The sequence below is a fragment of the Myxocyprinus asiaticus genome, chromosome 12, assembly GCF_019703515.2.
Source record: "Myxocyprinus asiaticus isolate MX2 ecotype Aquarium Trade chromosome 12, UBuf_Myxa_2, whole genome shotgun sequence".
Lineage (NCBI taxonomy): Eukaryota > Metazoa > Chordata > Actinopteri > Cypriniformes > Catostomidae > Myxocyprinus > Myxocyprinus asiaticus.
In genome coordinates this window covers 27431662-27458024 of record NC_059355.1, presented here as the reverse complement: position 1 = coordinate 27458024, position 26363 = coordinate 27431662, and the positions used below count along the sequence as shown (strand labels likewise).

General features: G+C 38.1%; 1 protein-coding gene across 2 annotated transcripts in view; it reads right to left on the bottom strand.

Moving 5' to 3' along the window:
• Window positions 1–26363, bottom strand: part of LOC127449386 (protein Shroom2-like) — a 71182-nt gene that overhangs the window by 28765 nt on the left and 16054 nt on the right. For both annotated transcript variants that reach the window (XM_051712753.1, XM_051712757.1), the window contains exon 2: window positions 12434–12582. In XM_051712753.1, the coding sequence (XP_051568713.1) occupies window positions 12434–12582 (149 nt within the window). The remainder of the gene's footprint in view (window positions 1–12433; window positions 12583–26363) is intronic.

Below are 26363 nucleotides of genomic sequence, written 5' to 3'. Positions count from 1 at the left end.
GAAGATTACAGAAGAATTGTTTTGACCAATGACTGATGGGTGGGCTTTAACTAAATCTTTCACAATGATTTATTGTGAGACGACTTCTCATTCCAGACAGGAAATCAATCCCAGGCTTTACCTTTCCTGAAATGCTGCATTTTTTCCTGCTGTCACAAAAAGGTAAAGCAGGCAAAGATTTTTCTTTTTTCTTTACTTTTCAAAATCACATGCAAAAGATCTAATTCCAGACAGTCAAGCCATTAGGTTATGGTTGAAATATCCATCTGAAATAATCACTTTGTTTGTCAAAGGTGAGATCTTCAAGGAGAGGTGTTCAAGAAGAACTGTTTTGCATCATGTCCAACAAGATCTTATCTGATGAATATCTGATCAATATGACTTTGTTTTCTGTGAATATAAAAATGGAAACAGTGTTTTGTTCAATGTCATATTGGACACACAGGGACACAGATTGAGTTTTGGCTGCATGAGAGTCAGTTTTTCATCTGGCTCTCGAGTGTCTGCACAAAGGCCGTCTTCAGAATGCATCTCAATCAGACCGCTTACACCAGGCCAGGAGAGGCCAACCGTGAGGTCCCTGTAATGACAGGCACATTCCTGAGCTGCATGTCATACCAGCTATAGAAGCAATAGCTGTCTAGCCCCCTGCCGGGTTCACAGCTGCGTCTCTTTTATTTGGGTGTACAGTACAGCGATGCATTAAGTGTAAAGCATTCCTTAAACGTATGCATACTATGTGTTACTATTTATCTATAGTTCCAGTAACACAGCTTTATTAAATGACATCTACAGAGTTTTAAAGGATTTGAAAATGCTTAGTGGAGCATACACAATCTAAATCTGTTACTCAAATCATGGTTCAATCAAGCGCATTGTAAAAGCATTGTTACAAACACAAAATGTGGAGCTATTGACTTAAACACCTATCTAAGTTTACCTCTTGCCTGATCTTAACACAATTACTTTTTGCAGTTCAAACAAAAATGATTATTACAAGTCATTATTTCAAATTATATTTAATTTCACAATAAAAACAAGAAATTGACTGCTTCCTCCAGCACTTTAAGTAATTTGCCAAGGATGCCCTTGATCTAACCTCAGCTAACATTGTAAGAAGCAAGGAAAGTGCACAGTAATCAGACTTACAAGGTGAGCACAGGACTGTTTCAGAATCTAAATTCACCGCTCTATGCCAACATTTCTTGGAAACAGTCAGCACAGGAGACTGAATCCCTCTATACAAAATTTTTCATTCTAATGATTTCAAGTGACCTCTGGATCGACATCTGATCACAGACCTAGACTGAATACTCCAAGGATTAGCCTGTGTTAACCTAATATTTGACTTAAAGATTAAATAAAAAGTGTACATTGCGTTCCTTCACAAAAATAAATACACAGATATTGCAAATTCTGAAAATATTAATGATAATAGAACTTTATTGGCTTACTTTTGGAATTTAATCATGGGCAAAAACGAAGAGCGATTGGCACCAAAACAAATTTTAGATGTCACTCATCAACATAGCATATCTGTTAATTAAAGATGTTACAATGCAAACAATATAATGTGAGCTCAGTTTTTGATTCTCAAAGTCACTTATTGCTGCAAATTACCCCAACTATTTTAACATAAATTCTTGAAATCTTCTACAATCTGCCACAGATTTTTAAACGAGAAGTTGTTGCAATAATTCAAGATCGAAGAGCAGACAAAACCCTCAGCACCATCTTTACCATGTATCTTTCACTTTCACCAGCTCGTGATGTAACCGGTGTCATGACAACTAAATGAAAGGAACACCACTTCTGGGAGATCTCATTACCATAGCACTGTTGGAGCTTGTCTGAACCATTGTTTGATGCTGCTTCCTGTAAAGCCAAGCCACCTGCTGTTAAAATATGACCTGATGACTTCAAAAAAGTAATTGAAACAAAAATCATTTTTCAAACAAAAGCGCTGAAAAAAATCTGTCAGGTTTCACAAGTATACATTTTTAAGTATTACATTTTTGAAGTGCAATAAATAAATTCTGAATCACGAATCAGGACATTTATAACTTTCAAAATTGGTAAAATCACCTCATCAAACATAACATTTCGAAAGTTTACATACCGCAATTACACCTTTATCAAAAGGTCTTAGTCCACAAGAGCCTCTGGCTTGATTCAGTCATAATGTGCTTGATTTGAAAGGCCAGCTCACGCCACTGTGGTTATCCGTGTTTGCATATATTTCCTCCCAAAGTACTGTAAACAACAACTCTTCCTTTAATGCTAATGAAATGCGTCTAACCCACGGGTGTCCACTCACCTTGCTGATGGACAGGTCCACAAATCATTTAGGTAAAGGGTAGTTCAAGGATTACCATCATATAGAAGTGTAAATTAAAAACCTCTTTGGGACTTAGGTGGTGTTAAGTCAAAAGTTATAAAGTGTGCAATTAAGAAAACATCAGCATTGTTTTACTTGATCACTAAGAACCTCTATAAATCAGACGCAGACACCTGCACCCCACCCCTGCTGTTATGATCAGCTCCAACTGCTCCTCTCTCAGCTAATGCCACAGAAGAGCTTTGCCAGTTATAATTGGATTCTGAAGCCCAGAGTGACACAACTCTGGTCATTATAGACACAGAGCTACTTGATTACATTGGGTAGAGGCATGGACAGTGAGCAGCCTTATGCTTGAAAGAATCTTACCTCAATCATATCTTTTGGCAGGACACATACTGAAAGGATCCACATGAGAGATTATTACCAAATGCATCATTAGTACATCCTGTAGTTGAAAAATTTACTCCAGAAATACAGGCTCTTCAAATGAGTTTTAATAGTTGAATACTTAAGTAATGACAGTTGAAAAGGGGAAAATAAAATGTTAACTTTCTAATTAAAGCAGCATCTTAGAACAATGCTACAACTATACTCCACATTAAAGCCAAATGAAGAATGAAACCCAAACCAGCTGTATCCTGGGAAAATCATTAATTTATTCTCAGTGCCCTATGCAAGGGGGATATCGATTCATTCAGAGCAGCAATCTAATCTTCCTTTAACCAGGCTGAGCTCACAGTGAGATTGGAAAGAGTAGGTCGACTTTTCTTTATCTAAATCGGCATATACTTACAGAAATTTGGAACACTGCCCCATGTGGCCAAAGTGGCAAGTGTTCTTGGGCGTAACGGTCACGTGTGAGTGCCATTTTCTGGGTGTAATGTCCGCGAAGCGAGTTGTTTTCTGCTGCACAGGCACATATGAGAAATGACCGTTTTATCAAGTTTACAAAACCCAAACATATACCTAACCTTAACCATTAGTGTAGGAATAATTTAATGTTAGATATGAAAACGCAATGTCTGCAGTGCGGCCGTCACTGATTATGCAATCGCGATTACTCCCTGATCACAACAGAATTCAATCCACGGTGTTCCCCGCTGATGTGACATGCATCTAGATGCGACACGCTTCTGGCTGTGCCACAGGGGAAAGCAACTGAGTTGGAGCCATTGCAGAGATGTCTGTGAGGACATGACGGCGGTCCGTGAGTCGGCATAATGTCGCTGATCCTAGTGTATCGGAACTATCGGAAACAACATTCTGACCTCCCGTGTGATCATGTTGCTTCAACAGAGGGCTTTAGAGGAAGTGTGACACAAATGTCAACACAGGCCCAAAAATTCAAGAAATGAAAAGAGCATTCCTTTTCTCCCCCAGTTTCAGTTACTTCAGGATTATTTAGGATCAAAACAATTCCCTTTCTCAGTCAACATGTTCTCTCTCTCAGCTGGGGTGTGTATTTATTTAAAGAGATAGTATATATACTTACCATAAATGAAAATTCTGCCCTCATTTACTCACCCTAATGGCACTCAAAACATGTATGATATTTTCCCCCTCCATAGGTGAATTATAATATACTGTATAGAAGTGTTTCTTCAACTTCAGACACTTTCACGTCCCATGTGTTTCACCTTTTACTTTTTGTAATATGAAGGTCTCATTAAAACTGAATTTGAAACTATTTACCAGCCCTTCATAATTTATTTTGAGTACTTATCAATTGCCTTTTATAGATTTTACTGTTTTAGCCTAGTCCCAGACCCAGACTTTCAATATTAAATGATGAATCACAAAACAAAATAAAGAAAATAAAAAATGAGTGAAATAAAAATTTTCAAAATGTATTGAGTGAAAATGATTTCTATGCATTTTTCAAAAATTACAACTGTGCCGCAGTTGTGGTGTCATTTCCACAACTTCAGACAAGTTGGTCTTTTTAATTTATTTTTATGTAAAATTTAGTGTACTTAGCAAGTCAACAACAGTGTCAGTGAAGAGCATGCTTGAGATGACATATGAGACAAGTGATGTCTGAAGAGAACAAAGAAAATTCAAGGTATTTAATTTGCGAGCACAGTATTTTAATGGGTGTAATTTCCAATCAAGCTGTAATATTGCAAAATTATGCAAAAAGTGTGTTTGTTAAAAAGTATTAAAAATATATTATGTGTATTTAGGATACATAAAATGATTGATATGAAATCAGCCATAGCAAGACAAAGGAGTTCATTTTATTTTAAAAATGTTAAAATATGTCATTTTCGGGCCTGGGTAGCTCAGTGAGTATTGACGCTGACTACCACCCCTGGGGTCACGAGTTTGAATCCAGGGTGTTGCTGAGTGACTCCAGCCAGGTCTCCTAAGCAACCAAATTGGCCCGGTTGCTAGGGAGGGTAGTCACATAGGGTAACCTCCTTGTGGTCGTGATCAGTGGTTCTCGTTCTCAATGGGGCGCATGGTAAGTTGTGCGTGGATTGCGGAGAGTAGCATGAGCCTCCACGTGCGGAATCTCCACAGTGTTATGCACAACGAACCATGTGATAAGATGCGCGGATTGACGGTCTCAGAAGCGGAGGCAGCTGAGACTTGTCCTCCGTCACCCGGATTGAGGTGAGTAACCGCGCCACCATGAGGACCTACTAAGTAGTGGGAATTGGGCATTCCAAATTGGGAGAAAAGGGGATAAAAAATTTTTTTATAAAAAAAAGTCATTACCAGGGAATTCTATTAAACACAATACAGAATTTGAGATGTGGTGGAAAATTACACTGTGGTGTGAGTTTCCATGACTTTAAGAAATGACATAAATCTCTTGAGTGTGAAATTTTTTTATGTTCTGTTCCACAGTGCTTAAAGTGTTTTTAAAGTTGAATAAAAACCCACATCTGAAAATTGTCTAGGGCCTCATTTCCCAAAAGCATCATAAGCCTAAGTAGATCATAGAATCCATTTTACGATTCATCTTAGTTTTGTGGCCCGTTTCCCAAAAGCATCGTAACTTAAGTAGTACTTGAAAATGCTTTTAGATTAACGAATGCTCTCGTACTCGTACAGCACTAAGAACATCGTAAGGCCACAGACTTATGCAGACACCTGCAGGACAATCTCGAAATTACACCTAATACAATTTAAATACCTATAGCTACACTTTATGCTAATTTAATATCATATACATAAGTTTTATTTTATTATTACTTTTAACCAACATGGCTAATAATAATAATAATAATAAAAACAATAATCAATGCAGAAACTAGTTAGTCAATATTTAATGAACAGATAAATTAATAAGTAAACAAATAAAGTTATTTGTGGACTAGTTGGCAGCATCAAAGTGGTGGCATGATTGTTGCAGAGAACTGTAAAAATTACAATCAGAGAGAGAAGGAAAAAAGTCAACAACTTGCTGCCGTACATGAAAATCGTCTGTACAGTGTACTGGCTCCACATCCTTGTCTCCTCTTCCTCTCTGACACCTAAGGGTGCTCTCGCCCGCACCATGTGTTGTGTAGTATCACACATGTTGTGTAGCATTGCTGTTACCATTATCACTTTTGGGAGTAAAGAGCAGATCTCCCTTTGATTGGCGAATGTCCCTAAAGTGCAGCTTCCAAGCGTCTCCTTATTTTGCGCTCCACAATAACATGCTGAACCTTGTTATATTCAATTAATGCTTGTCATTAGCAGGAACATACTCCGCTGTCTTCACTGATCCTGGAAGATTTAATCTCGACCCACAGAGCAAATTTTGAAAACGAAATATTAAAATGCACATCTGATGAATAAAGCAGTTATTGTGTAAAAGAAATATATTGTTCTGCATAAAACAATTGCACAACAAAATGCAATTATGTGGTGAATTAAGCTGTACATTTTAGAAAATATTTTTAAATATTTCCAGCGAGCTAAATTACAAAAACTTTTTTAAAGTTACGCACAAATATAACGAAGTTGCAATGATGAGCACCACTATACGGTCACATTTTAGCACTTCAAGTTTATGGACAGCGTCTCTCTTAAGTAGCACTAGAAGTTATTGGGAAACGAGGCCCAGGTTTTTACACTAATTGAAAGTGGATGGGGACTAGAGGCTGTCAAGCTCCAAAAAGGATAAATAAGCATCATCAAAGTAGTCCATATATTCAGCTTGGACATTTTGCTGGATAACTACTTTTGTATTACTGTGAGTACACGATGACACAATTTTCTTTTTTCATGCCTATTCCTTTAATTTGTCCTCTTTGAGAATACATGATCTAATTCATGATTGTTTCCTGGCTCTCTCGGCCACTACATGGCAGTAGCTGTTCTATATAAAGAGCTGGCTGGAGGAGAAGACTGGCCTGTGGATGCTTTTTTAGTTCATTAGGTCCCTAAGGTCAACTGTGTCATTCGGGCATTCAAAAACAAGATGGTACAGAAACAACCACATTTAATTAAAACGTTTTTATAGCTTAAAAACAACAAATCAAACTTGCTCTCCCATGGTCTTTTTCCAATTAAAGTTTCAGAGAATAGTAAATAAACAATCAACTAAATTCAGAAGAAGCGTGAATCCCAACATGATCCACATTTTCTTTGATAGTTTCACCAGGGAATTCAAGGTTAAGCCAGTTACAAGTCTGAGTAACTCTAAACATCAATCCAGGCACTCCTCTGTCACATGACTGCCTCCTCCAAGCTGTTTCTGTGTCTCAAAATCAAAGGCCTCAGGATTGTATGTGAAGTCTGTTGGGCCTGGGGCTACTGTAAATGAGACACCTAAAGGTTACCCTCCTTTGCCAAAGTCAGTGTGCAAAGTGCTAAATTAATGTTAAAAGTCATTTAGTGAAGGTCTCGTGGTTGGTTCATGGAAGGTCATGGTCATCACACATTTAAAGGCAGTTAACATTACCTTTAAAAAAAGGACAAATTAATGATGAGGAGATTTTGATTCTTTTTTAAACTCAAATTGCCTCAACTGAAAGATTCTCTATGCTAGTGTTGGTGGACTATTCACACCGTAAGGGGCCGTTGATTTCGAATGTGTTTTTTTACCCGTCAGCACTGTTTTTCACAGTGTATATATAGTGTATCATTTGAGCCAAAGCTTCAGTGATCTCAATCTTTTGAACTCTAGTGTACATCTGTATGTATGTCCTCTGTTCTATGTTTGTGCATATTGTTGCACCAGACTAGGGCTGCAACTAACAATTATTTTGATAATCGATTAATCTAACAATTATTAGAATGATTATTCGACTATTCTGCAATTAATCATTAGCTCTTAACTGATTATTCAGATTGTGCCCCGACTTAAAAGGTTGTATTAAACGTGCTTACTAACAATAAAGAGGACAAAATCATCTTTTAATAATATCTCTAAATGACATTCACTGAATTAAAGGAAAAAAAGTATTTTTTTTTAAGTTTATTCAGTAAAGAAATTCACTGCAAAAAATCCTATTGTTATCAAGTGTTTTTGTCTTGTTTTCCATTTAAAATGGTCTAAAAATCTTTAAAACAAGATACATTTACTTGAGAAGCAACATATAAGATATTTAGACTTGATTTAAGAGAATGTATCTTAAATATAAGTGTATTTTGTATATAAGTGTATTTTTTCACTTGGTTATACTTCTGGAATTGCAGTAAAGACAAAATATACTTATATTCAAGATCTATTCTCTAAAAGCAAGCCTAAATATCTAATATGCTGCTTCTCAGGTGAATGCATTTTTTTTTTTTTTTTTTAAGGATTTTGAGATATGTACAAATATTTGTATTTTTAATATTATATTCAACATTCTCAGATAAATTGTTTTCTTCTGCAGTATAGCTGCTAAAGAAAATGTATGTTGTATTAAACTTTTAGATATTTATATTGGAAAACAAGCCAAAACAAAAACAAATCAAAAACGTATTTTGTTGCGGTGTATAATGGGGCGAAGACTACCCTCTCTCACCTTTCTGTTCACTTCAATCCATCTCTTACTCACAAAAAAACAAACTCTCTCTTATTAACAAAGCTGCGTATTGCCAATTTTCTTCACGAAAAGAAAATGCACAGTGACATATATTAGGATTCAATAAGTCGCGAGCCATCACGTTATAATCTAGCTGCATTAAGCGTGCGCGCTCGAGGGATGAGCATCCCCGCGAGCTGGGTGCAGTTTCAATCTCTCCCCCTTAGATCGGGACATTCGCGCAACTCATAGGAGAGGTGCTGACCACACAGAAATGCTAGTTTCAGAGTTTGTAGTTATTTACATGATCTTCTTCCATATTATTTGTACTTTAATAAAGCTATAATGCATTAAATATAACTGCATTTAAGATGTAACTCAGGGGTGTTTCCTTTAAAGACGCTCAACACGCAAGTCTTGCTTCAGCAGAGCTCCAGCTCCACAAAAAGAGTGCTTCTGCATTTTAATATTTTTTTATTTTTGCATTATAATTCCCTCATACTTTGCAATCTACATAACCGGAAGCTGTTTGGAAATTTAGAGTGCATCTGGACTGAGAGCTGTGTAATTCTTCCTCTCCTCAGTCAGGCGTGAACTGCGGTGCTGCTCTCGCGCGCCATCATTAGAGTTTAATGTGATCTCATGTTACGTTAAATGACATCAAACGACTGTTCGACAACGAAAATTTTTGTCAACAATTTTTTATTGTCGACGTTGTCTATAATATCTGTGTAGTTACACTGCAAAATCAGTGGGTCATCTGTGTTGTTAGTTCATTAGTATTACTCAGTATTTACTTGTGTAAATTAACAGTTACATGAAGACAAAAGAATGATTAACTAATTTAAAAATGTTCAAGAACAACTGAAATGCATATTCAAGCATATAGATATGGCCTTGTTCTACAAATAAACCTACTTTCTCTGTTTGTCCAGTACCTAGGACATGCTAAACTAAATCTATTCCAGCTGATACCATGACCTCATAGTTTCAAATGAAGGCATCACATGCAAAACACAGGCACCGCCCACACACAGGGCCACATCTTAACAAGTTCTATTTCCTCATTAGCCAAAACCCACATTTAGGCCCTACATGGACACAGAATCTCTACCAAAAGTTGTGTGAGGTGAATTCAAGTCATTTTATTTTTATAACGCTTTTCACAAAACACATAGTTTCAAAGCTTTACAGTAAATCATGCATTAACAGAAAGTGAAACTGTAACATCTATAAAGTCTTAGAGTCATCATTGTGTAGTTTGATTAAATATTATTGTAAATTGTGTTTAAAAAATATAATTAAATAATAATTGTATCTGCAATAATTGCAAGCCGAAGGCGACTGTGGCAAGGAACACAAAACTCCATAAGATGTTGGTTAATGGAGAAAAATAACCTTGGAAGAAACCAGGCTCTCTGTGGGGGCCAGTTCCCCTCTGGCTAAACAGCATGAATATAATGCCAGTATTAGTTATTTATGTGCAGTGCAAGTCATGGTTTAAAATAAGTAAACTAAGTAAGTGTTTGAACAAAGATTTGTATGAACTGTAAGATTAATGACTAATGTCTTTGAAGTTCATTCTGGATTAACTGCAGTTCACATAGATGCACTGGCCACTATGCATTGGTTAAAGGCCACCCATCACCCTTTGCTCTAAAATATTGGCTAAGATCGAGGCAAATAGTATGCGCTGAAGCATACAGCCAGGGTTGTTAAGGTTACACAACCCATCTGCATTTGGCTGAGCAATGGCCACATTGCCATTCTCCTCAATTGACAAATTTGTGTTGCAATTATAAAGGATTATGACAATGACACCCGCCTCGACAGGTTTTTAAGGCAACATGAGGGTGTGGGTGGAGTGATGTACCAATGTTTTATTTGTAAACTAATATATTTTAATACAGGTTAAACAGGAGCTTAAAGGAATAGTTCACCCAAAAATCCAGACGAGGGGGAGTCTTACAACGTCTTCGACGGAGGGCTAATAGACGAGGGGGTGTCTTACAACGTCTTCAACGGAGGACTAATAGACCTCTTCTTCCCTCCATTATACTAAGCAATAAGATCACTTAGAACTAAGTAAGTAAGATCACTTAGAACTAAGATGGAGGAACTCCAGTTATCGAGCTTTAAATTGATAACTTTATTCCATTTCCATATGTTCCAAGGTACTGTCAATACTTCAGTAATATTGTGGGTCACAAGCCGAGTCAACTTCTATGCCGCACAGACCCGCAGTAATGGCTCTGTGCAATGCATAAACAGAGGCAGTTTTTCTCCCTGGACGACATTGTTTGTTTAAGAGTTATGCTGTAATGCGACCAAACACACTTAGTGCTCCCCAGACAAGCCAAGCTAAGACAAAGAGGACAGTGTTTGGCACACAAAGAAGTGGACTGACCAGCCTGTTCCTCTTCAAATGCAATGGGCCAATGTGATGCTCGTTAAACAGAAAAATATTATGCCTTCACATTCAGAATGTATCTGTGTGTGTATAGATGTGCATGGGTAGTGAAAAAAGAAGGCCTGGCCTCTCTGACTTTTGACGTCTTGGAAAAAAAAGAATGCAACACTCTGATGCCAGTTTCAGCTTTTCTTGTGTATCTTTCTTGTTGAGAGCTCCTTTGGCTGTAAGTGTTGCTGTAAACATTTGCACACATTGCTTTCAAGGTGAGAAAGTCTCTCACCTTTGTGTTCTCCTCTCAGTGAAGTTGAAAACAAGACCAAGAAGTCATGTGAAAAGCTGATAACAATCAGCCAACGTGAATCAGGACCAAATCACTTCATTTGCATCACAGAGTCGACACACGCTCTCTACCCACAGCGTCCACTGGCTGAGCATATAACTTCCAGCCGGCATGCAAATCTACTGTCCCAGATAGAAACTTCAGAGGTGGTTGTTGGTGAAACACAGTGGCTGTTTGCTTTAATGTCAGCCTGTAACTACAGTATATGCAGAATGCCAGAGGGTAAACAAATACACAAATAACACTACGTGGCACGCCTTATGTTCACTGACCTACTGAATCACTTTCCACAGACAGTAATATGTTCTTTAAGACCTCTTGAAATCAAATTAAGAGTTCTGTGGCTTCAGAGCTCAAAATCAGACAATGCAAAAAAATTGCATTTTTACATAAGACTTGAAATCATCAGGTTATTCTCTGCTTTTGGCATCAAAACGTGAGCAGTCATGCGCACAACACTTGCACTCAATGGATAAGTCAATAAAAACGTTGGTAAAGGTGTTAACATGCAACGCAGAATTGGGATAATGGGCAAAAATCTAGGTGTGTCATTCGGTTAGCGTTTAAACCATTCATGACCTTACCCCAATAAAGAAAACCATTTAAAGGCATTTACATGACCTTACATGTTGTCTGCTTATTAAGCATACTCGGTGTGCTAGTTAAGATTGTGCATAAAAATGCAGTCATGGTACCATTGGATTCTACAGTATAGATTCTAGAGCAGTAATCCCTACTAGCGACAATAACATTTGCGATTTAAATTCTTGTGTAAACACCTCTTTAGTGCCACTTTTGCCTTGGTACTGGATTAGTATAAAAATTTTCATGAGAAAATTGCAGATATTTGCATATTTGTATCATACTTGCAAATCCTCTCTTTGCTAATTCCGTCCTACCAGAATTCTCTGCCAAGGAATTGTTTGCCATGAGAATTAATTTAAATATTTATTTAAAATATTTTGTTCCATTCTATAGATGCGTAAATTGGAATGACAAATACAATTGAAACTTATTCTGTTTCATTTTAGCTTTCTATTCCTCTACCTGGCTATGCTGAGAAGTGCTATAACATCAGGAAGCGATCTGGCAGAACTGGACTGTCAAGCATTCAACGGTCCCCTCAGCGTCAGCTGAGCCAGTGATGCAATCAACACCAATCCCCAACGGCTGTAGCCACTCTCCACCCAAAAAACTGAACACATTTGAGCACTGATGTTTCTACCCAACAGAGCAATACAATATTGCTGGGTACACAATATTCCCATTCCTTATTTTGTTACTCTGAGAATATTACCACGGAAATGGGATATCTTACCAATAAGACGCACAGATGTCTAAAGTCCAAAAAGGGCGTGAGTTTGTTTGTGTGTCTGTGGATAAATTACCTTTTCACCACCAGGCTGAGAGTCTTGTGGGAGCCCTTGACTAGGCAGATGGCCTCTTGTCGGTAGCCAGTGAGAGAAATGTTGTTGATGTTGAGGAGTTCATCTCCAGCCTGCAGTCTTGCAACCGCAGCCTTACTGCCCTCTTCCACCTGTGGCACAGACACAATACACTCTGGCTCAATCAACATGCCCTCTGTTTCAAACAACCATACAGCTACAGACTAGGGATGTGCACAACAACATATTTTCAAAATCGTCTAGGTAGTGGGGTTGCCTGAACTACTCGACTTATTGGTCTTATAGGACTAGTTCACCCAAAAATTTTAATTCTGTCATAATTTACTCACCCGTTCCAAACCCGTTTTACTTTTTTCTTGTTCAGAACACAAAATATGTTTTAATGACTACTGCATACTGTCTTGTCAATAAATTGACTGCAGATAATACCTCACTTTAAAGCTTACAAAAGGACCCAAAAGTATTATAAAATTGGTCCATGCAGTCAATGCGTCATATTTCAAGTCTTCTGACGGCATACTGTACAATAGGGTTTGGTGAGAAACAACCTAAAATGCAAGTTATTTTTCAGTGAAAACTTTGACATCTGTTGCATGTTCATGAGTGCTATTAGAGAAGCTTGTTCAAATTTTTTGGGTGAATTATGCTTTTAAGGAAGCCCTGTATGATTAGTCTGGTTTCAAGATAACTTGACTCTGATCAGATGCGTTCTAAGAGGTGTCTACATAAGACGAGTACTTGCATTAAAAACAAAACAAACAAAAAACAGCTAAACAGAGCACAATGGAATGGAACAGAATGCAGGTATGCCAAGACGTGTTTTTAAAAGTTTGACTATTTTTAACTATTTTTACAACCTGGTCTCATAGTGAAAACGTGACTCTATATATCTTTTAGCAAAACTTGTTATATGTGTCCCCAAGTACAATTCCCTGCAGTTTCCAGGTGAATGAACACTAGAGGTGCAACAATAACTGTGTATTTTATTCCCTTTCACTCAAATCATGACTTTAATGGCTGATTATGACTTTATAAATACTTATTTTTCTCTCTATTACTCAGATCCTGCAATTTTATGATGTCGACACACTTTTAATCTAACACATCTTTTAAAAAACAATAAATTACAATGCTTGTTTTACAGACCCACCTACATATATATATATATATGTGTGTGTGTGTATATATATATATATATATATATATATATATATATATATATATATATATATATATATATATATATATATACTTATTAGACTTATTAGCTTGTGCGGTAGCTCACCTGATAGTGCATCCAACTTAGAGTCATAGGACAATGGTTCAAGTCCAGCCATGTACTCAAGCTGACAAGTGACATTACAGAGTCATAAAATTAGCATGAAATGATGTGGCTGGTTCAGAAAATGTGATTTTTCATTTTGCTTCTGCATTTGAAAACACTATTGGTTAGGTTCAGGCAAAAGTTTTACGTTAGAGAGATATGTTTTAAAAATATCCATCCTTAAAACCTCGTCTGAATACGACACCATTTTACTCGCTTTTGGCACCCCCAGTTGGACATTTCACTGGAAACCTGCAGCCAATCGTGTTAAACACCACGTACATTTTGAACTGCAAAAATGTTGTCATGTTCACGTAAATTTCATGAGATCAGGCTGTATTTTTAACATGCTGTCTTAAAATGCAAAGCGCATAGTGGAACGCAGAGAAATAAAATTGTGCAAGACACGATGTGTTAGACAATAACATCCATCTGAATATAGCTGTAGCGGCTGCGCTTTAAAGGGGATTAATTTAAAGATAAAACAATTTCAATCGTGCTGGTTTTATCGTGCTGGTTTTAACTGGTTTTATCATTTAAACTGCTAGAGCACAACATGCTGTTAGCACGTTAATTAAAGTACCACCACTAAAAATATCCAAACAAAATATAAATAAATAAATATATATATATATATATAAAAAGCAGATAAACAAGCCAACAAATAGATCTGGATTTCTAAATCCAAATGTTTTTGGGATTTAGACAAAAAAAAAAGAAAATTTTTTTTGGCACACAAAGAAGTGGACAGACCTGCCTGTTCCTTTTCAAATGCAATGGGCCAATGTGATGCTCGTTAAACAGAAAAATATTATGCCTTCACATTCAGAATGTATCTGTGTGTATAGATGTGCATGGGTAGTGATAAAAGAAGGCCTGGCCTTTGCTCCCCAATTTGGAATGCCCAGTGCGCTCTAAGTCCTCGTGGTGGTGTAGTGACTCGCCTCAATCTGATTGGCGGAGGATGAATCTCAGTTGCCTTCATGGCTGAGACAGTCAATCTGCGCATCTTATCACGTGGCTTGTTGAGCGCGTTACCGCGGAGACATAGCGTGTGTGGAGGCTTCACGCTATTCTCCGCTTCATCCACGCACAACTCACCACACGCCCCACTGAGAGCGAATCACATTATAGCGACCATGAGGAGGTTACCCCATGTGACTCTACCCTCCCTAGCAACCAGGCCAATCTGGTTGCTTAGGAGACCTAGCTGGAGTCACTCAGCACACCCTGCATTTGAACTTGCGACTCCAGGGGTGGTAGTCAGCGTCTTTACTCGCTGAGATACCCAGGTTCACACGGGTTTTTGACATTGAACAAACAGTGACAATGTGTAAGATCTGTCACAAAGCATATCTGCACTAGCACACACTGTCACTCTGTTCTCAGTACATTTCTAAATGACTTTGGACTCTGTCAGTTAGTGCAGAGCAGTCAAAGCATTTCCTAAACAACTGCACACACTCCAGTGCCAAATATGTTATCGCTGTGGGAGTTTTACCCTTAAATGACCACATGAGAAAAGCATGTTCAACTTTCTAAATAAGCACTCAGGGGGGCAAGTCTTAAGCTTTCCACATCAGCACATTCACCTCCAGAGCCAAGCTAGAACCAAGTTAATCATACATATTCTGTCATAAAGAGCACATTTCAGGGAGCCTGTGGCCAAATAGTTGGTTTGGTGTACAGTAAAGTAAATTCCTGACATGAAATGTAATGCTGCCATATCTTCCAGTAAGCCAGTAATCTGCTTTTGAGCCTTTGGCCCAAGGTTGTTCATTATTTACTTTACAGGTATGCCTGTAACTCGTCTTAACATGATCCTCGGACACTATAATATTTATAGATGGGGCACTATCACAAACTTAAAGGGATAGTTCAAAGCAAAAAATGGAATTCTGTCATCATTCATTAAACCTCATGTTGTTCCAAATCCATATGACTTTTTCTTCCATGATACACACAAGTACCTAAGGCACAAAAAAAAAAAAAAAAAAAAAAGATGCAATGAGAGTAAAACTTCACTGAGGCTAGTATTCTGCTTAACATCTCCTTTTGTGTTTTTCAGGAGGTAAAGTTTAAGCTCAAAGGACAACAGACCTTGAGGGATTACACTAACATTCTTCTTTGCCAGCTTTATCACCAGTTGTGGCTAGATCCAAAAACTGATCGATCGACCCCATAATAAACCATCACACCGTGCATTTGTGCTCAGTAAAGAATGCACAAATGTGGCTATTTTAGCTATTACTTTGTTGTATGTGGTCCACCCTGAGTTTATTATTTTTAAAACCAGCAGGACTCTGTGACATCCGGACTCAAGAGCCCCCCTAAGAGTTTTTGCCGGAATAAGAAGCACTTAGAATAATCTCAAACGTTAATGTAAAACAGGCACACCACTAGATGCCCCCCTCTGGCATTCCGCAACATACTGAGAGAATAAATGACTTAGAACATTGGAAATGTTCACTGGAGAGGCTTCAGGCCTGCCTACGCATAGCAAACACTGCCAGAGCATCAGGAATGGAGGTGGCAGTGTTATTTAAGGTGAGTTAAAGGTGGAGGTGAGAGTGAAAATGTCAAGAGTGATCTTTCTTTTAAGCAACATCAGCATTAATGAAAAAAATAAATACCAAAACATATCAAAGTGTACTATGGTATTACAAAACCTTTCAGACATGTACCATGGTATTCTTTGAAGTTCAATTGTGTGCTATGTAAATAACTGGTATACGGTTATCACTCAAGGTACTCTGAAATTACCATATCATGGTTCCACTACAGTGTGCTGTTTGTAAGGGTATTGTTTCCATGATACTTTTTCCATTTCTTTTTCTATTTTTGGGCATTTTGCTTGGGGGAAGGAAATGGGATCAGAACATGTTGCCAGTGACATTATAGGGGGATGAGAGGGACCACTCATAGATATATGTAACACTAAATATGGACATCTGTTTTCTCGCCTTACAGTTATTAGAGCCAATCTGCTTTTTAGGGTTGGGAACCAAGAACTGGTTCTTATTCGGAACTAGTTCCATTTATTTTTTTTTTATCTGCAACCAAATAATTTATGACTTTCCGTTCTGTTAACGGTTCTCGAACGTGCATTTTTCCCCGATGCAGATGAAACACCATGCTAAAATAACTGACAGTGTTTCCTGCACTACTACTCGGCATCACTGCAACACCGCTACTAAATTAGCAGTGCAAAACATACAGCATGACCAGTGTCGTCTGATTCCTGGACGAAGGACTCTTATGAGCCGATTTTTTTGAATCTACAAAACAAAAGAATGAAAAATACACAGCATGACCAGTGTAGCCTGTTGATAATTAAAACGTTTTTAACTTTAAATCGGTGCTTCCATCCAGGGCTCTGATGCGGTTTTAAACTCTCGCATGACGTTCCTTCTTCTGTTGTAAATAAGCAATGCTTCTGAATTCTTGCGTGAACTCGCAATGCACTTACATCACGCGACAGCTACGTGATGCGTCAACTGCAAGAAGCGCTTTTTAAAAGTTAATAACGTTTTAATTATCTATTTATTTTGTACACAGATGTATCGATTTGCTTAAGAAGCATTCATTGATCGACTGGAGTCGCATGGATTACTTTTATGCTGCCTAAATCTGACTTTTGGTCAAAGTGCTGGCACCCATTTACTTGCAAGGACCTGACAGAGATTTATCTTCTTCTAAAAATCTTCATGTGTGTTCTGCTGAAAAAAGACAGTCATACACATCTGGGATGGCATCAGGGTAAGTGAATAATGAGAGAATTGTAATTTTTGGGTGAACTATTCCTTTAAGATTGCCATCCCTACTCTTTTTAGATACAGGCTTTGCAATCCTCAATATAGTGGCTGTAGGAATGGAAGTACCGCCTGACAGTTAAAAGAGCCAAACACCTGTTTGCTTACTTTAGAATGTGCATGCACATTAGAGCTAGACCAGATTTTTTTCTTTGCATGATTTAGACTATTAATGATACCATTACAATCAGACTTCTTACCTGATTTGAAATATGTTTTTATAACAGAATCTTGACCCAGAGTTTTGCAGATTTCAATCTTTCCCCATTCAGGAATTGGATTGAAGCTGTACGGTAATAGCTGCCCGGAAAAGCTACCAATATGGCTGCAGTGACTTATTTTAAAGGGACTTTGACGTCACAGGCCGAACTCAAATGTGTGCTCACCCATGTGCCACAGCTCACTGAATTTTGCTAGAAATTTTCAAGAGCCTGAAACGAAGCGTTCACTACAGGACTTGCAGTTGGCGCTCTGCAACTCACAGTCTTGTTTTCTGTCGTGCTGGTGCGCACAATACAGGACTGTAGTGTTTCAACTACACGACCATTCGTCCCCGACTGATGCAATGTGTACATGAGATCATGAGATCTAAGACTTCTCGTCACCGACTCAAAACATCAAAGGAGACGAGCTTGAGTCGTGTAGTGTCCACTAGGCATGAGAGACAGTTTTCTACCACTCCATGACCTTGCAGTTCTGAGAGTCTCAGCGTGGGGTAGGGTGGGGGAAGGATGTGAAACAAAGGAATGTGTGAGTTCTGCTAACTGGTGTCCTCTGCTCTACACCGACAGTGCAACGAGCTTTATGGCTACTGCATATCCCGCTGTGCTCCACACACACACACTGGGGTGCTTGTCATAAATTTACTTGAGCACCCAAAGCACAAGTGTTTTGCCTCCCCTCAAATGGGCCATTGTCAAATCTTGACAAAGAGAGTATGTACAATATACACACTGTGTTATAACAGGACTTGGCCATGCAGTACAGCTCAATATTATGACTAAGGTTTTTTTTGTTTTTTTTTAGTTAAACTTCATCGAACACCAAAGAATGTGAGTCAACTCGAGCCACGCGACAAGAGTTTGACTGTGTAGATTAAAGAGATACTTCATCCAAAAATGAAAATTCTCTCATTATTTACTCACCCTTATGACATCCCAGGTGTGTATGACTTTCTTTCTACACCAGAACACATTTGAAGAAAAATAGAAAAATATCTCAGCTCATTAGGTCCTTAAAATGCAAGTGGATGGTGATTTCTCTTTTGAAGCTCCAAAAATCACAGACAGTCAGCATAAATGTCATCCATTCGACACCAGCTGTTAATGACTTCTAAAGCGACACGATCACTTTTGGTGCGATAAGATAAATATTTAAGTATTTTTTTCAACTCTAAATCATGCTTCCGTTCAGGATCGGTATGCGCGTGTGACATAATCACATTGGCATTTGAAACATACGAGAACCGACACACTTGCATCACAGCTAGAAGAGCGGGGCTGTTTACAAGTGAGAAGGGACGCTGTACAGTAGCTTGGTTGGTTTTGGTTTAGATCTGTATTTATCTGTTTCTTTACTCACAATGGTGCATTTGTGTGCTTATCCTGGATGTCTCAACCGATTGGAGAATGTGAGATTATGTCTATATCATGGCAATGGAATACGTCACATGAGAGACCGCATGATCTCCACCCTCTCGTGAAGATTACCGGAAGCTAGGGCTGCTCGATTATGGCAAAAATCATAATCATGATTATTTTGGTCAATATTGAGATCACGATTATTTAACATGATTACTCATTGACTTTGGAAAGATCATGTATTTATTGAACTTTTTTAAAAACAACTTGTCTTTTTAACAGTCAATTTCCTTGAACTTGAAATGTAAACTGCACTGGGTAGGGGAGGAGTCTATTGCCATATGATAATTATTTTATGTTACGAATGGTAGTCAAATAAAGGAAAGCCTCCATCACCATCATTTCCACAAGGGTGCTCACACTTCTATGGAATGAGATCTACTTTTTCATCATGTTATTGCTGCAAGATCTACCATGTACAATAAAGGCTATACATTATCAAAATACAAAAATTGCAGTAGTTGATAATGAAATTTGAAGATTCTCAATACCAGCTTCAAAATCACAACAAATAATAACACTAACTAATATGTTAATTATTGAAGAATGGTTTCAAGTAATTATTCAAGACTAGTAAACAGTCAGTAATAACAAAAAATACAAATTAAGAAAATTCAGTGCTTTTTTTAACAGCTTCAAATGTTTTTAACAGCAGTAGGCTATCAAGCATTCAAGTAAACATTCAGAATGAAATGCAACATAAAACTACTACTGGTCTTCACTGTATGATTATAATACATTAATACTTTTAAAGCTACTAAAGTTACCCAGTCAAGAGCAGTGAGTGTTTTCTCATTTTCTTGTTATGGTTGTTTGATCATTATAATGGCACACTAGATGGCAGCAGGTATATTACCTTACATTTATACTTACAATTCCGACATTTTAATACAAATCTGCTTTTTACTCCACTGTTTACATTCACTTTCGACCTCACTCTCTGTGATTTCATGAATACCTCACCAAGATGGGCATTTTGGCGGAATTTTGAAAAGTATTTGACTGTTCAGGCATGCATTAGCGAGAGCATTTTCGGAACACGCACATGTTCAGCACACATACGCCGCCTGTCAATCAAACAGGATGCCGCTGTTATAGATCACTAGCAAACTATAAAATTACATGCTCTGGATTACTTTCAACAGCAGAATAAGAATATTAACTTTCTAAAAAGTGGCACAGGCCTAGGATATCACAAATATAGCTGGTTATTTATTCATTATTGATGTTTTAATCAGTCTTTTTGTCCGGTCGGGCAAGTAAAATTATTTTTCACTTGCCCCGTCAAAAATCCACTTGTCCTGGACAAGCTTTAATGTCGAGCCCTAATTAAATATTGTATTCAACATTCTCTGATAACAATCTGCATTATACCTTCTGAAGTAAATGTATGTTGTTTTAAAAGGAGTTTTAGATATTTTGGAAAACAAGGCAAAAGAAAAAAAAAACTCTTTAACTCACAAAAAAACAAATTTAATAAACTCTTTTTAATAGAGCTGCGAATTAGCGATTTCTTCATGATAAGATACACACAGTGAACGTGACATATATTATGAATCAATACGTTGCGAGCCATCATGTTATAATCTAGCTGCAGCAAACATGCGTGAGTGATGAGTGTCCCCACTACAGAGTGTGCATCAGCCAGGAGAAGATTCAATCTTTTCCCTGGCCACTACATGCAACTAATAGACGTGTCGCTGACCGTACAGAGAAATGCCAGTTTTGGAGTATATTTTCATAACCCGCTTCCTTATTATTTGAACTTTAATAAAGGATGCTTTAAAGATATAAAGCGGGGTGTTTCATTGTGAAATGGAATGCAGCACAATAATAATTTTATCTCGATTATCTTGTTTTCATAATCGTTGGAAGCCAAAATCGTAACTGAAAATAAAATGTGCTTAATCGACCAGCCCTAACGGAAGTGTTGGGTTATAGTTTAAAAGTACATAATATTTATATTTTTTCGCACCAGTTATCGTATTGCTTTAAGACATTTATTTTTATTTTTTATTTAACTGCTGTAGTCAGTATGAATGACATTTATGCTAACTGTTTTTGATTTTTGGAGCTTCAAAAGAGAAATTGCCATTGACTTGCATTTTAAGGACCTACTGAGCTAAGGTATTTTTCTTCAAATGTGCTCTGGTGAGAAAGAAAGTCATACACACCTTAGATATCATGAGGTTGAGTAAATAATGAGAGAATTTTCCTTTCTGGGTGAACTATCCCTTTAAGTTTTCTTGAATGACCATTGTATCTGTGGCTTACAATCAGGAATGCATCTAAATTCCTGCCCCTCCAGGCAATAAAATAAAGACTGAAGACAGAATCCAAAAAAAGTTGCTGCAATGGAATGTGCTATATACATGGTTCGTATGTGCGAGGAACGGCAGCCGGTGGAGTTTCTGGTGCCCCCCTAGGTTAAAATTGTGCCCTCGTAGGGAGTATGTGCACTACGCAGACTGCATAATATGCTCATAAGGAGCGGCGGTACTGGTCAGTAATACAACACTGAAGATGAATAATACCAAGAAATGTATTCAGATGGTCCCTTACCACATCCTTCACAGTTCTAGCAATAAATGCTTTTTTGAGGTATTAATAATAAAAGTGTATATCCTTTCTTATATGCAGAGAACTTTCCTGATCCATGACTTAAATATAATTATTTTATTTCTTCGATTATTTATCTTCTTTATCTTATTTATGTATACATCCGTGATGGTTTATAAACTCAGCAAAAAAAGAAACGTCCTCTCACATTCAACTGCTTTTATTTTCAGCAAACTTAACATGTGTAAATATTTGTATGAACATAAAAAGATTCAACAACTAAGACATAAACTGAACAAGTTTCACAGACATGTGACTAACAGAAATGGAATAATGTGTCCCTGAACAAAGGGGGGGCTCAAAATCAAAAGTAACAGTCAGTATCTGGTGTGGCCACCAGCTCCATTAAGTACTTCAGTGCATCTCCTCCTCATGGACTGCACCAGATTTGCCAGTTCTTGCTGTGAGAGGTTACCCCACTCTTCCACTAAGGCACTTGCAATTTCCCAGACATTTCTGGGGGGAATGGCCCTAGCCACTCAGATCCAACAGGTCCCAGATGTGCTCAATGGATTGAGATCCGGGCTCTTCGCTGGCCATGGCACAGCACTGACATTCCTGTCTTGCAGGAAATCACGCACAGAACAAGCAGTATGGCTGTTGGCATTGTCATACTGGAGGGTCATGTCAGGATGAGCCTGCAGGAAGGGTACCACATTAGGGAGGAGGATGTCTTCCCTGTAATGCACAGCGTTGAGATTGTCTGCAATGACAACAAGCTCAGTCCGATGATACCGTGACATACCGCCCCAGACCATGACGGACCTCCACCTCCAAATTGATCCCGCTCCAGAGCACAGGCCTCGGTGAAACGCTCATTCCTTTGACGATAAACGCAAGTCTGACCATCACCCCTGGTGAGACAAAACCGTGACTCGTCAGTGAAGAGCACTTTTTGCCAGTTCCGTCTGGTCCAGCGAAAGTGGGTTTGTGCCCATAGGCGACGTTGTTGCCAGGGTAAGGGCATGTCTGGTAAGGACCTGCCTTACAACAGGCCTACAAGCCCTCAGTCCAGCCTCTCTCAGCCTATTGCGGACAGTCTGATCACTGATGGAGGGATTGTGCGTTCCTGGTGTAACTCGAGCAGTTGTTGTTGCCATCCTGTACCCGTCCCGCAGGTGTGATATTCGGATGTACCGATCCTGTGCACGTGTTGTTACACGTGGTCTGCCACTGCGAGGACGATCAGCTGTCCTTCCTGTCTCCCTGTAGCACTGTCTTAGGCATCTCACAGTAAGGACATTGCAATTTATTGCCCTGGCCACATCTGCAGTCCCCATGCCTCCATGCAGCATGCCTAAGTCACGTTCGCGCAGATGAGCAGGGACCCTGGGCATCTTTCTTTTGGTGTTTTTCAGAGTCAGAAGAAAGGTCTCTTTAGTGTCCTAAGTTTTTATAACTGTGACCTTAATTGCCTACCGTCTGTAAGCTGTTAGTGTCTTATCGACTGTGCCACAGGTACTTGTTCATTAATTGTTTATGGTTCATTGAACAAGCATGGAAAACATTGTTTAAACCCTTTCCAATAAAGATCTGTAAAGTTATTTGGATTTTTACAAAATTATCTTTAAAATATAGTGTCCTGAAAAAGTTTTTTTTTTGTCCTGAGTTTATGTATTTTTACGATTTTTTTTTATTTCATTTTATTTCATTTTTTTTCCTTCGGCTGTACTTCTTGTCTTTATGATCAGTAATAGTATTCATATTTTGTTGGATCTGTTTAATTTTGTACATCTTATTGAACATTTATATAGAACTGTTTTTCAATAAAAAAATTCAGCACAATGTGTGGACTTATAGGACGATGCCGTTATTTTACGGGACGGGTGACAACCCTTCCTGGAGGTCTAATACATTCTCGTGAGCAAAGTGTGGATGCGGAAAATCGTGAGTTTATCAGGAGAAATTGTAAATCGGGAGTACAGCGGGAGGAGGGGTGAAAAACGGGAGAAACCCGATAAAATCGGGAGTGTTGGCAGGTATGCTCCATAGGGTTAAAGGGAAAGTTAACTAACCCTCATGATGTAGAAAAAAGAAAAGCCATGAAAGTGAATAGTGACTGAGGCTAGCATTCCATCTAACATCTCATTTTGTGTTCCACGGAACAAAGAAAGTCATATGGTTTTAAACAACAAGGTGAGTAAATCGATGACAGAATGTCCATTTTTGGGTGAACTATCCCTTTAATAGATCGCTTTTGCAGGGGAATGGACAGATCCTAGTATGTTCAAAGCATCCATAGAAGCATGTAGAATTATTAAAGAGGTAATGGACCATAATTTGTTTGACATTTCATAATATCCTCCAAACCACAGATGGGATGACTCCACAAAGGGCAGCCTACACAAAGCGGACTGTTTCTTTAAACAAACACCATTATGTTCACACCAGCCTTTGGCAGTTTGGAGGAGCCTAAATACTAGATGTGTGCAAATGTGTATGTAGATATAACGAGTACACACTCAGAAAAGATGAGCACAAAGCTCTTGAAATACATTAAAAATAAGGTTTAAACATATTAAAGGGATAACTCATTGCCCATAATTGCTTTTTTTTTCTTCCATACAACACGAAAGGTGATGTTAGGCAAAATGACCAAATGAGTCATCATTAATTTTCACTGCTTCTTTTTCCATAAAATTAAATGTTGACTTGAGACTAAGGCTATGTTCAGACTGCAGGCAAATCAGATTTTTTCTCAAATCAGATCTTTTCAGGCAGACTGTCCACACTATTAATTGCAAGTGAGTCAAATCAGATTTGCGCGTTCAGACATAACCAACCTATCTGCATGGGTTGCTTTGGTAATGACGTAGGCTTACCCACGTTACGATGCTTTCAAAACAGATGCGGGGAAAATGGAGGTGCATCATCTCGCTCTCCAAATAAGCGCCCTGTCCAGTCGCGGTGCAGAACTCCTCTGTCGCACAAGAAAAACTCAGCGACGGAGGAGACTGGTAAATATTGTGATGTCCCATGCTGCAGTCACCGATTTTTGACGTCATCATTGTGTGTCGCGTTAAGAGTGATGCAAAAAACCATTTGAAATCTGATTTGAGCAGCCAGAGCATCCGGACTGAGACACATCTGAAAAAATCAGATTTCAATCGCATTTGAAACCACCTCCCAATGTGGTTTGAATCAGATTCGGAAAAATCTGATTTCATGTGGTTTTTTGCTGTCCAGAGTATCAAAAACTCATCTGGATACAATCTGGATATGCAAAAAATCTGATTTTTAGTGGCAGTCTGAACAAGGCCTAACATTTGATCTAACACCTTCTTTCATTTTCCATAGAAAAAAGTATTAAAACTGGTTTGGAGCAAGACAAGGCTTAATTTTTGGGTGACTTAGGTGACTTTTTCTCTAAAAGTGAACGTGTATATCCATGCATTGTTCAGTTATAAGTAAAGCTCATTTGAAACACACACTAATGAATGCTGGTCTATAATCTACTTGTTGCTTCCTTCTATACTTGCCACTCCTCAAAAAAAGACTATCATTACAGACTTTGATACTGATGCCTTTCAGTATGTAGGTGAAGAGCTCCTCACTGTCAGTTTGCTCAAAACGGGTTGGGGCATGACATGCCAACTGATGAATGCTGTTTTCTGCAAATAGGTTTACCAGTGCTCATTAAATGGCTGCCCTTTTAGGCTCTGTGTGCCATGAGAGAACGCTCAAATGAAAAACAAACATAAGGAGCTTGTGAAAGGCTACACAGAGAATGCACATGGTGTAAAACAGGATTATTTGGGTTTATTGAAACAGAGGATTTAAAATAAATGCTATGAAGACCTTTGGCAAATGAACGGTATGAGAGGAATGAGGGGAATTTTAATTAGTTACATTTTTTCGGTATAAATACTAGATTTAAATAAAGCTGCATCCTGCACCCCTTTTTCACAGAATACAAGATGTACTTTACAAATAAAGTAAAAACAAATAAACTTTCTTATTTCATGGAAACTTATTTTACAATTAAATTAATTTACAGCCATTTACCATCAAATACAAGGAACAAACAGAGACAAAGAGAGTATGAACACCGCATTAGACACGTTCCACCCACACATTTACCACATACTAATAAAATCAACTTTATTAAAATCCCAACACCTTGTTGCCTCAAGCAATGTGTTAAGGATGCACAAATACAACTCTAACATAGGATTATAAAGAATGCATTGCGAAAAGCTCAGTGAAAACTTTTATCTAAGATGGTAGATGAAGTAAGAGAATTGTAGATCCCCAAAAATGTCACTCTTTTGCCACAGGAGTCAAGTATTCTGTGCCCATTTGTGTGAGTGCATGATGCCCATGTAAGGAGTCCCAATGGGTCATTTATGAGCAGGCCCAGGTGGAATCTGCTGACTTTTTTTTTTTTTTTTTTTTGGCATTTTCTGCAGACTTTTTTGGAATTCTGAAGAATGGATTTAAAAATGGTAAAATATACTAGACCAGTTTCCATGTACTATTTTAATGTCTGCTGTGAGAATTATAAATTTTAAACCTAA